Consider the following 15,557-nt stretch of genomic DNA (forward strand, 5'->3'; position numbering starts at 1 on the left):
AGTATATAGTATAGTGCCCCCATAACACTGCTCCACACTACATAGTATACTGCCCCATAACACTGCTCTACAATATATAGTACAGTGTACCCAAAAAACTGCTCTACAGTATATAGTATGGTGTCCCCATAAAACTGCTCTACAGTATATAGTATAGTGCCCCCATAACACTGCTCTACAGTATATAGTATAGTGCCCCCATAACACTGCTCTACAGTATATAGTATAATGCCCCATAACACTGCTCTACAGTATATAGTATAGTGCCCCCATAACACTGCTCTACAGTATATAGTATAGTGCCCCATAACACTGCTCTACAGTATATGGTATAGTGCCCCCATAACATTGCTCTACATTATATAATAGTGTCCCATAACACTACTCTACAGTATATAGTATAGTGCCCCATAACACTGCTCTACAATATATAGTATAGTGCCCCATAACACTGCTCTACAGGATATAGTATAGTGCCCCATAACACTGCTCTACAGTATATAGTATTATGCCACTATAACACTGCTCTACAGTATATAGTGTTATGCAACTATAACACTGCTCTACAGTATATAGTATAGTGCCCCATAACACTGCTCTACAGTATATAGTATAGTGCCCCATAACACTGCTCTACAGTATATAGTATAGTGCCCCATAACACTGCTCTACAGTATATAGTGTTATGCAACTATAACACTGCTCTACAGTATATAGTATAGTGCCCCATAACACTGCTCTACAGTATATAGTATAGTGCCCCATAACACTGCTCTACAGTATATAGTATAGTGCCCCTATAACACTGCTCTACAGTATATAGTATAGTGCCCCATAACACTGCTCTACAGTATATAATATAGTGTCCCATAACACTACTCTACAGTATATAGTATAGTGCCCCATAACACTGCTCTACAATATATAGTATAGTGCCCCATAACACTGCTCTACAGGATATAGTATAGTGCCCCATAACACTGCTCTACAGTATATAGTATTATGCCACTATAACACTGCTCTACAGTATATAGTGTTATGCAACTATAACACTGCTCTACAGTATATAGTATAGTGCCCCATAACACTGCTCTACAGTATATAGTATAGTGCCCCATAACACTGCTCTACAGTATATAGTATAGTGCCCCATAACACTGCTCTACAGTATATAGTGTTATGCAACTATAACACTGCTCTACAGTATATAGTATAGTGCCCCATAACACTGCTCTACAGTATATAGTATAGTGCCCCATAACACTGCTCTACAGTATATAGTATAGTGCCCCTATAACACTGCTCTACAGTATATAGTATAGTGCCCCATAACACTGCTCTACAGTATATAATATAGTGTCCCATAACACTGCTCTACAGTATATAGTATAGTGTCCCCATAACACTGCTCTACAGTATATAGTATAGTGCCCCATAACACTGCTCTACAGTATATAGTATAGTGCCCCATATCACTGCTCTACAGTATATAGTATTATGCCACTAGAGCACTGCTCTACAGTATATAGTATTATGCCACTATAACACTGCTCTACAGTATATAGTATAGTGCCCCATAACACTGCTCTACAGTATATAGTATAGTGCCCCATATCACTGTTCTACAGGATATAGTATAGTGCCCCCATAACACTGCTCTACAGTATATAGTATTATGCCACTAGAGCACTGCTCTACAGTATATAGTATTATGCCACTATAACACTGCTCTACAGTATATAGTATAGTGCCCCCATAACACTCCTCTACAGTATATAGTATAGTGCTCCATAACACTGCTCTACAGTATATAGTATAGTGCCCCCATAACACTGCTCTACACTATATAGTATAGTGCCCCATAACACTGCTCTACAGTATATAATATAGTGTCCCATAACACTGCTCTAGAGTATATAGTAAAGTGCCCCCATAAAACTGCTCTACAGTATATAGTATTATGCCCCATAACACTGCTCTACAGTATATAGCATAGTGCCCCCATAACACTGCTCTACAGTATATAATATTATGCCACTATAACACTGCTCTACAGTATATAGTATAGTGCCCCCATAACACTGCTCTACAGTATATAGTATAGTGCCCCCATAACACTGCTCTACAGTATATAGTATAGTGCCCCCATAACACTGCTCTACAGTATATAGTATAGTGCCCCCATAACACTGCTCTACAGTATATGGTATAGTGCCCCATAACACTGCTCAACAGTATATGGTATAGTGCCCCATAAAACCGCTCTAGAGTATATAATATAGTGCCCCATAACACTGCTCTACAGTATATAATATAGTGCCCCCATAACACTGCTCTACAGTATATAATATAGTGCCCCCATAACGATGCTCTACAGTATATAATATAGTGCCCCCATAACACTGCTCTACAGTATATAGTATAGTGCCCCCATAACACTGCTCTACAGTATATAGTATAGTGCCCCATAACACTGCTCTACAGTATATAGTATAGTGCCCCCATAACACTGCTCTACAGTATATAGTATAGTGCCCCCATAACACTGCTCTACAGTATATGGTATTGTGCCCCATAACACTGCTCTACAGTATATAGTATAGTGCCCCATAACACTGCTCTACAGTATATAGTATAGTGCCCCCATAAAACTGCTCTACAGTATATAGTATAGTGCCACTATAACACTGCTCTACAGTATATATAAAATCAAAGTTAGAGGGATGATAAGGAATTTAGTCTCATTTATCTTATATGTATTTATTTATTTTTTTACTTAAATTTCCCTGTTAAAATGGGGGTGCGTGTTATACGCCGATAAATACGGTATGTGCTGCCTAATATGGGGGACTATGTGCTGCCTAAAGGAGGGCTCTAACTATGTGCTGCCTAATATGGGGGAATATGTGCTGCCTAAAGGGGGATCTAACTATGTGATGCCTAAAGGGGGGTTCTAACTATGTGCTGCCTAAAGGGGGGCTCTAACTATGTGCTGCCTAATATGGGGGAATATGTGCTGCCTAAAGGGGGGATCTAACTATGTGCTGCCTAAATGGGGGCTCTATGTGCTGCCTAAAGGGGGATCTAACTATGTGCTGTCTAAAGGGGGGATCTAACTATGTGCTGCCTAAAGGGGGATCTAACTATGTGCTGCCTAATATGGGGGAATATGTGCTGCCTAAAGGGGGGATCTAACTATGTGCTGCCTAAATGGGGGCTCTATGTGCTGCCTAAAGGGGGATCTAACTATGTGCTGTCTAAAGGGGGGATCTAACTATGTGCTGCCTAAATGGGGGCTCTATGTGCTGCCTAAATGGGGGCTCTATGTGCTGTCTATTCCAAACCCTTTAGGAATAATAATAGGTGATTTATGTCCTTTATGGATTAATACCAGACTCTGCATCCTCTATGTCATTTTCCCTGGGAGTTTTGCCCTGGATCCCGCTCCGGCTCACCACAGTCCAGGTATTAGTCCCCTTGAAACAACTTTTAAATCACTAATGTGGCCAGAAAGAGTCCCTGTGGGTTTTAAAATTCGCCTGCCCATAGAAGTCAATGGCGGTTCGCCGCTTCGCGCGACATCACTATTTATGGGGTATTTCCAATATGAAGACCCTTCAAATCCACTTTAACCCCTTAAGGACCAATGCAAATAAACCTGTACGCCCCTGAAAGACCAGGCCTGTTTTTCCCCATCGGGGATGTCCGTCTTTATTAGAGAATAACTCTGGTAACGTTTTGCCAATCACGATAATTCTGACATTGTTTTTTTGTCACACGTCGTCCTTCATGTACATAGTAAAAGTAGCCGATATCATTTGTAGTTTTTTTTTTACAATGCAAAAAATCATGAAATTTTTACAAAAAATTAAGATTTTTTGCTATTTTAACACTAATAGGGTGTATATATTTATACTTACTGACCAAATAGTTTATGAAACTTATACTTTCAGATGTCTACTTTATTTTGACATCATTTTTTTAGTTTTTAATTAACATTTTAAATTAGTTAGAAGCCGAACAATTTAACTTGAAATTTTGAAAATTTTGAAAATTTGAAAAGTACATCTTCTTTTATGTGCTATGCAAGGTTTGCAGAAATTAAAAGGTAGTAGAACATAGGAACACCCCCCCCCCCCCCAAGTGACCCCATTTTAAAAACTAGACCCCTCAAGGTATTCGCTAGGGGGTACAGTGAGTATTTTAACACCATATTTTTTTGGCAGGAATTATTACAAAGTCAGTGTTAAAAATTCGAAAATTGCAATTTTTCACAAATGCATCATTTGGGGGGCATATTTTTTGTACATCACTTCTGATATTGAAAGAAATGCTCCTATATTTTATTTAGCTGCTTGTCCCATGTTCCGCAATACCCCCGCTTTGGCCATATATGGTTCCTGGTAGGACTCCTGGTAGGACTCAGAAGGAGAGTAGCGCCATTTGGCTTTCAGGGCAGAACAGTACCCCCACCCCCACAAGTGACCCCATTTATATACCGCACCCCTAAAAGTTATTGGCTGGACCTCTCTGATTGGTCCTTGGTCGGCTGGCAGTATAACGCGTCTGTCTGTGACAGTTAAGGCTCCTGATGGATAAATCCGCCATGTTGGAATAAGCACCCGCTCATGGCGAATATATCCATCACTGCTGCGGCTGGGTAGCTCAGTGTGTCCGCTCATGACTGCTGGCAGAAAATCCGCCGCTATGAGTGGACGCACAAAGCTACCCAGCCGCAGCAGCGAGCTCATTACCGTGACTGCTGCACAATGTGTAGGATCACATGGTGGACATCCGCAGCATATTACATGCTGAAGATGTCCGCCAATGCGATCCTACTCATTATGCATTTTTTAAAATTAGATTCATTTAATAAATGTATTTTTAATATATATATATATTTTTTTTTTACACTTTTATTAAATTTTTATTTCTTTTTACACTTTTATTTTATTTATTTATTTTTATACTTTTTAATGCTTTGGAATACTTAGTATTCCAAAGCATTGCCGTTATATGCTGCCTGCCAGTTTTCACTAGCAGGCAGCATATTTCACTAGCAGGCAATACCCAGGGCAGACCTGGGGGTCTTTGTAGGACCCCCGGCTGCCCAGGTATGCAGCAGCACCCCGCGATCGCGATGCGGGGTGCTGCAGGAGGGACAGAGGGAGCCCCCTCCCTCTGTCAGAACTCCTTACAGCGCGCGGTCACTTCTGACCGCGGCTGTAGGGGTTAAACTGTCAGGAGTGAAGTGAACTTCACTCCCGGCAGTGCGGCAGGTCCCGGCCAGCCGCGTATTACACGCAGCACCCCGCGATCGCGATGCGGGGTGCTGCAGAGGAGACAGAGGTAGCTCCCTCCCTCTGTCATAACACTTGCAGCCCGTGGTCACTTCCGACCGCGGCTGTAAGGGTTAAAACTGCCGGGACCGAAGTTTACTTCGGTCCTGGCAGTGCAGCAGGGTCCCGGCTGTGTGATAGTCCCTGCCGCGATCTCGTGGGTGCACTGGGCAGCACCCACGAGAATAATGGACGAGTTTAGGCGTCCAGGTGCGGGAACGGCCTCCAACCTGGACGTCTATACTCGTGCATGGTCGTTATCGGGTTAAAACTGAACTGGTCTCTGAAAAATTTCGTTTTTGAAAATTTTGTGAAAAATTTGAAAATTGCTGCTGAACTTTGAAGCCTCTGATGTCTCCAAAAGTAAAAACATCTCAACTTTATGATGCAAACATAATATATTGTATGTAATATAATAATATAAAGATATCTCCTGTATGATGGGGACATAATATATTGTATATAATATAATAATATAAAGATATCTCCTGTATGATGGGGACATAATATATTGTATATAATAATAGAGATATCTCCTGTATGATGGTGACATAATATATTGTATATAATAATATAAAGATATCTCCTGTATGATGGTGACATAATATATTGTATATAATAATATAAAGATATCTCCTGTATGATGGGGACATAATATATTGTATATAATATAATAATATAAAGATATCTCCTGTATGATGGTGACATAATATATTGTATATAATAATATAAAGATATCTCCTGTATGATGGTGACATAATATATTGTATATAATAATATAAAGATATCTCCTGTATGATGGTGACATAATATATTGTATATAATATAATAATATAAAGATATCTCCTGTATGATGGGGACATAATATATTGTATATAATATAAAGATATCTCCTGTATGATAGGGACATAATATATTGTATATAATAATATAAAGATATCTCCTGTATGATGGGGACATAATATATTGTATATAATAATATAAAGATATCTCCTGTATGATGGTGACATAATATATTGTATATAATAATATAAAGATATCTCCTGTATGATGGTGACATAATATATTGTATATAATAATATAAAGATATCTCCTGTATGATGGTGACATAATATATTGTATATAATATAATAATATAAAGATATCTCCTGTATGATGGTGACATAATATATTGTATATAATAATATAGAGATATCTCCTGTATGATGGGGACATAATATATTGTATATAATAATATAAAGATATCTCCTGTATGATGGGGACATAATATATTGTATATAATAATATAAAGATATCTCCTGTATGATGGGGACATAATATATTGTATATAATAATATAAAGATATCTCCTGTATGATGGTGACATAATATATTGTATATAATATAATAATATAGAGATATCTCCTGTATGATGGTGACATAATATATTGGATATAATAATATAGAGATATCTCCTGTATGATGGTGACATAATATATTGTATATAATAATATAAAGATATCTCCTGTATGATGGGGACATAATATATTGTATATAATAATAAAAAGATATCTCCTGTATGATGGGGACATAATATATTGTATATAATAATATAAAGATATCTCCTGTATGATGGTGACATAATATATTGTATATAATATAAAGATATCTCCTGTATGATGGTGACATAATATATTGTATATAATAATATAAAGATATCTCCTGTATGATGGGGACATAATATATTGTATATAATAATATAAAGATATCTCCTGTATGATGGTGACATAATATATTGTATATAATAATATAAAGATATCTCCTGTATGATGGGGACATAATATATTGTATATAATAATATAAAGATATCTCCTGTATGATGGGGACATAATATATTGTATATAATATAATAATATAAAGATATCTCCTGTATGATGGTGACATAATATATTGTATATAATAATATAAAGATATCTCCTGTATGATGGTGACATAATATATTGTATATAATAATATAAAGATATCTCCTGTATGATGGTGACACAATATATTGTATATAATATAATAATCTAAAGATATCTCCTGTATGATGGGGACATAATATATTGTATATAATAATATAAAGATATCTCCTGTATGATGGGGACATAATATATTGTATATAATATAATAATATAAAGATATCTCCTGTATGATGGGGACATAATATATTGTATATAATATAATAATATAAAGATATCTCCTGTATGATGGTGACATAATATATTGTATATAATAATATAAAGATATCTCCTGTATGATGGTGACATAATATATTGTATATAATAATATAAAGATATCCCCTGTATGATGGTGACATAATATATTGTATATAATATAATAATATAAAGATATCTCCTGTATGATGGTGACATAATATATTGTATATCATAATATAAAGATATCTCCTGTATGATGGGGACATAATATATTGTATATAATAATATAAAGATATCTCCTGTATGATGGTGACATAATATATTGTATATAATAATATAAAGATATCTCCTGTATGATGGGGACATAATATATTGTATATAATAATATAAAGATATCTCCTGTATGATGGTGACATAATATATTGTATATAATAATATAAAGATATCTCCTGTATGATGGTGACATAATATATTGTATATAATATAATAATATAAAGATATCTCCTGTATGATGGTGACATAATATATTGTATATAATATAATAATATAAAGATATCTCCTGTATGATGGGGACATAATATATTGTATATAATAATATAAAGATATCTCCTGTATGATGGTGACATAATATATTGTATATAATAATATAAAGATATCTCCTGTATGATGGGGACATAATATATTGTATATAATATAATAATATAAAGATATCTCCTGTATGATGGTGACATAATATATTGTATATAATATAATAATATAAAGATATCTCCTGTATGATGGTGACATAATATATTGGATATAATAATATAGAGATATCTCCTGTATGATGGTGACATAATATATTGTATATAATAATATAAAGATATCTCCTGTATGATGGGGACATAATATATTGTATATAATAATAAAAAGATATCTCCTGTATGATGGGGACATAATATATTGTATATAATAATATAAAGATATCTCCTGTATGATGGTGACATAATATATTGTATATAATAATATAAAGAAGTCTCCTGTATGATGGTGACATAATATATTGTATATAATAATATAAAGATATCTCCTGTATGATGGGGACATAATATATTGTATATAATAATATAAAGATATCTCCTGTATGATGGTGACATAATATATTGTATATAATAATATAAAGATATCTCCTGTATGATGGGGACATAATATATTGTATATAATATAATAATATAAAGATATCTCCTGTATGATGGTGACATAATATATTGTATATAATATAATAATATAAAGATATCTCCTGTATGATGGTGACATAATATATTGGATATAATAATATAGAGATATCTCCTGTATGATGGTGACATAATATATTGTATATAATAATATAAAGATATCTCCTGTATGATGGGGACATAATATATTGTATATAATAATAAAAAGATATCTCCTGTATGATGGGGACATAATATATTGTATATAATAATATAAAGATATCTCCTGTATGATGGTGACATAATATATTGTATATAATAATATAAAGAAGTCTCCTGTATGATGGTGACATAATATATTGTATATAATAATATAAAGATATCTCCTGTATGATGGGGACATAATATATTGTATATAATAATATAAAGATATCTCCTGTATGATGGTGACATAATATATTGTATATAATAATATAAAGATATCTCCTGTATGATGGTGACATAATATATTGTATATAATATAAAGATATCTCCTGTATGATGGTGACATAATATATTGTATATAATAATATAAAGATATCTCCTGTATGATGGGGACATAATATATTGTATATAATAATATAAAGATATCTCCTGTATGATGGGGACATAATATATTGTATATAATAATATAAAGATATCTCCTGTATGATGGGGACATAATATATTGTATATAATATAATAATATAAAGATATCTCCTGTATGATGGGGACATAATATATTGTATATAATATAATAATATAAAGATATCTCCTGTATGATGGTGACATAATATATTGTATATAATAATATAAAGATATCTCCTGTATGATGGGGGACATAATATATTGTATATAATAATATAAAGATATCTCCTGTATGATGGGGACATAATATATTGTATATAATAATATAAAGATATCCCCTGTATGATGGTGACATAATATATTGTATATAATATAATAATATAAAGATATCTCCTGTATGATGGTGACATAATATATTGTATATCATAATATAAAGATATCTCCTGTATGATGGTGACATAATATATTGTATATAATAATATAAAGATATCTCCTGTATGATGGGGACATAATATATTGTATATAATAATATAAAGATATCTCCTGTATGATGGTGACATAATATATTGTATATCATAATATAAAGATATCTCCTGTATGATGGGGACATAATATATTGTATATAATAATATAAAGATATCTCCTGTATGATGGTGACATAATATATTGTATATAATAATATAAAGATATCTCCTGTATGATGGGGACATAATATATTGTATATAATAATATAAAGATATCTCCTGTATGATGGTGACATAATATATTGTATATAATAATATAAAGATATCTCCTGTATGATGGTGACATAATATATTGTATATAATATAATAATATAAAGATATCTCCTGTATGATGGTGACATAATATATTGTATATAATAATATAAAGATATCTCCTGTATGATGGGGACATAATATATTGTATATAATATAATAATATAAAGATATCTCCTGTATGATGGTGACATAATATATTGTATATAATATAATAATATAAAGATATCTCCTGTATGATGGTGACATAATATATTGGATATAATAATATAGAGATATCTCCTGTATGATGGTGACATAATATATTGTATATAATAATATAAAGATATCTCCTGTATGATGGGGACATAATATATTGTATATAATAATAAAAAGATATCTCCTGTATGATGGGGACATAATATATTGTATATAATAATATAAAGATATCTCCTGTATGATGGTGACATAATATATTGTATATAATAATATAAAGAAGTCTCCTGTATGATGGTGACATAATATATTGTATATAATAATATAAAGATATCTCCTGTATGATGGGGACATAATATATTGTATATAATAATATAAAGATATCTCCTGTATGATGGTGACATAATATATTGTATATAATAATATAAAGATATCTCCTGTATGATGGGGACATAATATATTGTATATAATAATATAAAGATATCTCCTGTATGATGGGGACATAATATATTGTATATAATATAATAATATAAAGATATCTCCTGTATGATGGGGACATAATATATTGTATATAATAATATAAAGATGTCTCCTGTATGATGGTGACATAATATATTGTATATAATATAATAATATAAAGATATCTCCTGTATGATGGTGACATAATATATTGTATATAATAATATATAGATATTTCCTGTATGATGGTGACATAATATATTGTATATAATAATATAAAGATATCTCCTGTATGATGGGGACATAATATATTGTATATAATATAATAATATAAAGATATCTCCTGTATGATGGTGACATAATATACTGTATATAATAATATAAAGATATCTCCTGTATGATGGTGACATAATATATTGTATATAATAATATAAAGATATCTCCTGTATGATGGTGACATAATATATTGTATATAATATAAAGATATCTCCTGTATGAAGGTGACATAATATATTGTATATAATAATATAAAGATATCTCCTGTATGATGGGGACATAATATATTGTATATAATAATATAAAGATATCTCCTGTATGATGGGGACATAATATATTGTATATAATAATATAGAGATATCTCCTGTATGATGGGGACATAATATATTGTATATAATAATATAAAGATATTTCCTGTATGATGGTGACATAATATATTGTATATAATAATATAAAGATATCTCCTGTATGAAGGTGACATAATATATTGTATATAATAATATAAAGATATCTCCTGTATGATGGTGACATAATATATTGTATATAATAATATAAAGATATCTCCTGTATGATGGTGACATAATATATTGTATATAATAATATAAAGATATCTCCTGTATGATGGTGACATAATATATTGTATATAATAATATAAAGATATCTCCTGTATGATGGGGACATAATATATTGTATATAATAATATAAAGATATCTCCTGTATGATGGTGACATAATATATTGTATATAATATAATAATATAAAGATATCTCCTGTATGATGGAGACATAATATATTGTATATAATAATATAAAGATATCTCCTGTATGATGGAGACATAATATATTGTATATAATAATATAAAGATATCTCCTTTATGATGGGGACATAATATATTGTATATAATATAATAATATAAAGATATCTCCTGTATGATGGTGACATAATATATTGTATATAATAATATAAAGATATCTCCTGTATGATGGTGACATAATATATTGTATATAATATAATAATATAAAGATATCTCCTGTATGATGGTGACATAATATATTGTATATAATAATATAGAGATATCTCCTGTATGATGGGGACATAATATATTGTATATAATAATATAAAGATATCTCCTGTATGATGGGGACATAATATATTGTATATAATAATATAAAGATATCTCCTGTATGATGGGGACATAATATATTGTATATAATAATATAAAGATATCTCCTGTATGATGGTGACATAATATATTGTATATAATATAATAATATAAAGATATCTCCTGTATGATGGGGACATAATATATTGTATATAATAATATAAAGATATCTCCTGTATGATGGTGACATAATATATTGTATATAATATAATAATATAAAGATATCTCCTGTATGATGGGGACATAATATACTGTATATAATAATATAAAGATATCTTCTGTATGATGGTGACATAATATATTGTATATAATAATATAAAGATATCCCCTGTATGATGGTGACATAATATATTGTATATAATAATATAAAGATATCCCCTGTATGATGGTGACATAATATATTGTATATAATAATATAAAGATATCCCCTGTATGATGGTGACATAATATATTGTATATAATATAATAATATAAAGATATCTCCTGTATGATGGGGACATAATATATTGTATATAATAATATAAAGATATCTCCTGTATGATGGGGACATAATATATTGTATATAATAATATAAAGATATCTCCTGTATGATGGTGACATAATATATTGTATATAATAATATAAAGATATCTCCTGTATGATGGTGACATAATATATTGTATATAATAATATAAAGATATCTCCTGTATGATGGGGACATAATATATTGTATATAATATAATAATATAAAGATATCTCCTGTATGATGGTGTCATAATATATTGTATATAATAATATAAAGATATCTCCTGTATGATGGTGACATAATATATTGTATATAATAATATAAAGATATCTCCTGTATGATGGGGACATAATATATTGTATATAATATAATAATATAAAGATATCTTCTGTATGATGGTGACATAATATATTGTATATAATAATATAAAGATATCTCCTGTATGATGGGGACATAATATATTGTATATAATAATATAAAGATATCTCCTGTATGATGGTGACATAATATATTGTATATAATAATATAAAGATATCTCCTGTATGATGGGGACATAATATATTGTATATAATAATATAAAGATATCTCCTGTATGATGGTGACATAATATATTGTATATAATAATATAAAGATATCTCCTGTATGATGGGGACATAATATATTGTATATAATATAATATAAAGATATCTCCTGTATGATGGGGACATAATATATTGTATATAATAATATAAAGATATCTCCTGTATGATGGTGACATAATATATTGTATATAATATAATAATATAAAGATATCTCCTGTATGATGGGGACATAATATATTGTATATAATAATATAAAGATATCTCCTGTATGATAGGGACATAATATATTGTATATAATATAATATAAAGATATCTCCTGTATGATGTGACATAATATATTGTATATAATAATATAAAGATATCTCCTGTATGATGGGGACATAATATATTGTATATAATATAATAATATAAAGATATCTCCTGTATGATGGAGACATAATATATTGTATTTAATAATATAAAGATATCTCCTGTATGATGGTGACATAATATATTGTATATAATAATATAAAGATATCTCCTGTATGATGGTGACATAATATATTGTATATAATAATATAAAGATATCTCCTGTATGATAGGGACATAATATATTGTATATAATAATATAAAGATATCTCCTGTATGATAGGGACATAATATATTGTATATAATAATATAAAGATATCTCCTGTATGATGGTGACATAATATATTGTATATAATAATATAAAGATATCTCCTGTATGATGGTGACATAATATATTGTATATAATAATATAAAGATATCTCCTGTATGATGGTGACATAATATAAACAAAATTGTTCTTACCTGTAATTTTGATTTCCTTGAGTCCCAAGGCAGCACACAGATGGGATATTTCATCCCCCAGTCTCCAACCTAGGACCGTCCACCTAGCAAGATAATTAAGAAATTAGCATAGTTAATTGCTGACCTGATAAGACCCTCTCCTACAGATCACACCTGTGTTAATAAAATAGAGACGAATTACAGAAAAAAATAGTATTGGGAGGGTATTGGTGTGCTGCCTTGGGACTCAAGGAAATCAAAATTACAGGTAAGAACAATTTTGTTTTTCCTTATCGTCCCAAGGCAGCACACAGATGGGATCTTACATAGAAACCCAATGGGAGGGTAATTCCTAAAAGGACTACAATCTCAAAGGCTGAATTACTAGCCTATACTTTGAGACAGGAAAGCAGTATGGACCAGGAGGCTGCATTACAGACTCAAAATTTGGACCCTCTTTGCTTATCAGGAGGAAGTTGAACTAGTAGAAGAGACTGAAGAAACTACAAGGAAAAATTCTCTTTTTGCTCCAAATCACGAGATGGAAAAACCCAACTCCACCTCAGATTTATGAACTCCAAGCTCTTGTGGCCTGGAAGGACAAAACATTTGCAGATCTCAGCTAGACAACACTTTGTTTAGGACAAGGCGAGAGCCTCTTACTATCCAATACAGATTATTCCTCTACTGTTCTGCAATACGAGCCTTCAGGTACAGTTCAGGGCCAGCGGCCATGGATATATGAAGGAAAACGACCATTTCTTCTATCCTTCTGGTAGATTCTTTACAGAACGAAAGAAATTCTCTAAATCAAATACAAATTTCTCATCCCTTTATGGAATCCTATGGACATGGCGACTTCACATACTGTATTCATTATATGATGGTTCTTCAAGAGCAGAATATCATTCATAATAGATGCTTACAGACTCAAGTGTAGCTGTATTTCCTAAGGAAAGGATCAACAATGAAGGAATTAGAGTTTTATCATCTCAGTTCAATCGAAGCCGGTTGTACAGATTATAGGAATTTTGTCTACAGTAAATCTTGGTGCAGAGGAAACCTACAGAATTCTCTCCTAAATACTCAATGGTTGGAATAACCAGACTCTGAAAGCCAAACAGAAAGACATCACAATGGATACAGTGAAGACCTTCTGTAAGATTTCCTTATGAAGAAGATTGATAGAAACTATTTCACTAGCAGAGAACATCTCGTCCTGGTAGATCAGCATCCTATGGAGGTACAACCTCTCTGATGAACTCGGAGGCACCAGAGTATTTCCGGATCTTCTAGATTTAACAAGAAGAGGTTCGAGTCACACTTTGATGGTAAAGTCTCTTCTCTCACATTAAAACTATTGTGACTAAGATTCTAGGATAAACTTTGCTGAATCCTAATAGACTTGTAGTATGGACTGGTTGTTGTTTTCTTGTGGATCATCATCAGGACTAGATTTCTTTGATACGGTCAAACTGCTACAAAGTCCGTCACATGTCCA

General features: G+C 31.2%; 1 protein-coding gene across 1 annotated transcript in view; it reads left to right on the forward strand.

The window, feature by feature from the left end:
• The window catches only part of LOC130327113 (1-phosphatidylinositol 4,5-bisphosphate phosphodiesterase delta-4-like), a 148,482-nt gene extending 133,852 nt beyond the window's left edge, over window positions 1-14,630 (forward strand). The window contains exon 5 of the mRNA XM_056553381.1: window positions 14,526-14,630. Within this exon, the coding sequence (XP_056409356.1) occupies window positions 14,526-14,630 (105 nt within the window). The remainder of the gene's footprint in view (window positions 1-14,525) is intronic.
• The last annotated feature ends 927 nt before the right edge of the window (window positions 14,631-15,557 follow it).

The sequence above is a fragment of the Hyla sarda genome, unplaced genomic scaffold, assembly GCF_029499605.1.
Source record: "Hyla sarda isolate aHylSar1 unplaced genomic scaffold, aHylSar1.hap1 scaffold_292, whole genome shotgun sequence".
NCBI classification, from domain to species: Eukaryota; Metazoa; Chordata; class Amphibia; order Anura; family Hylidae; genus Hyla; species Hyla sarda.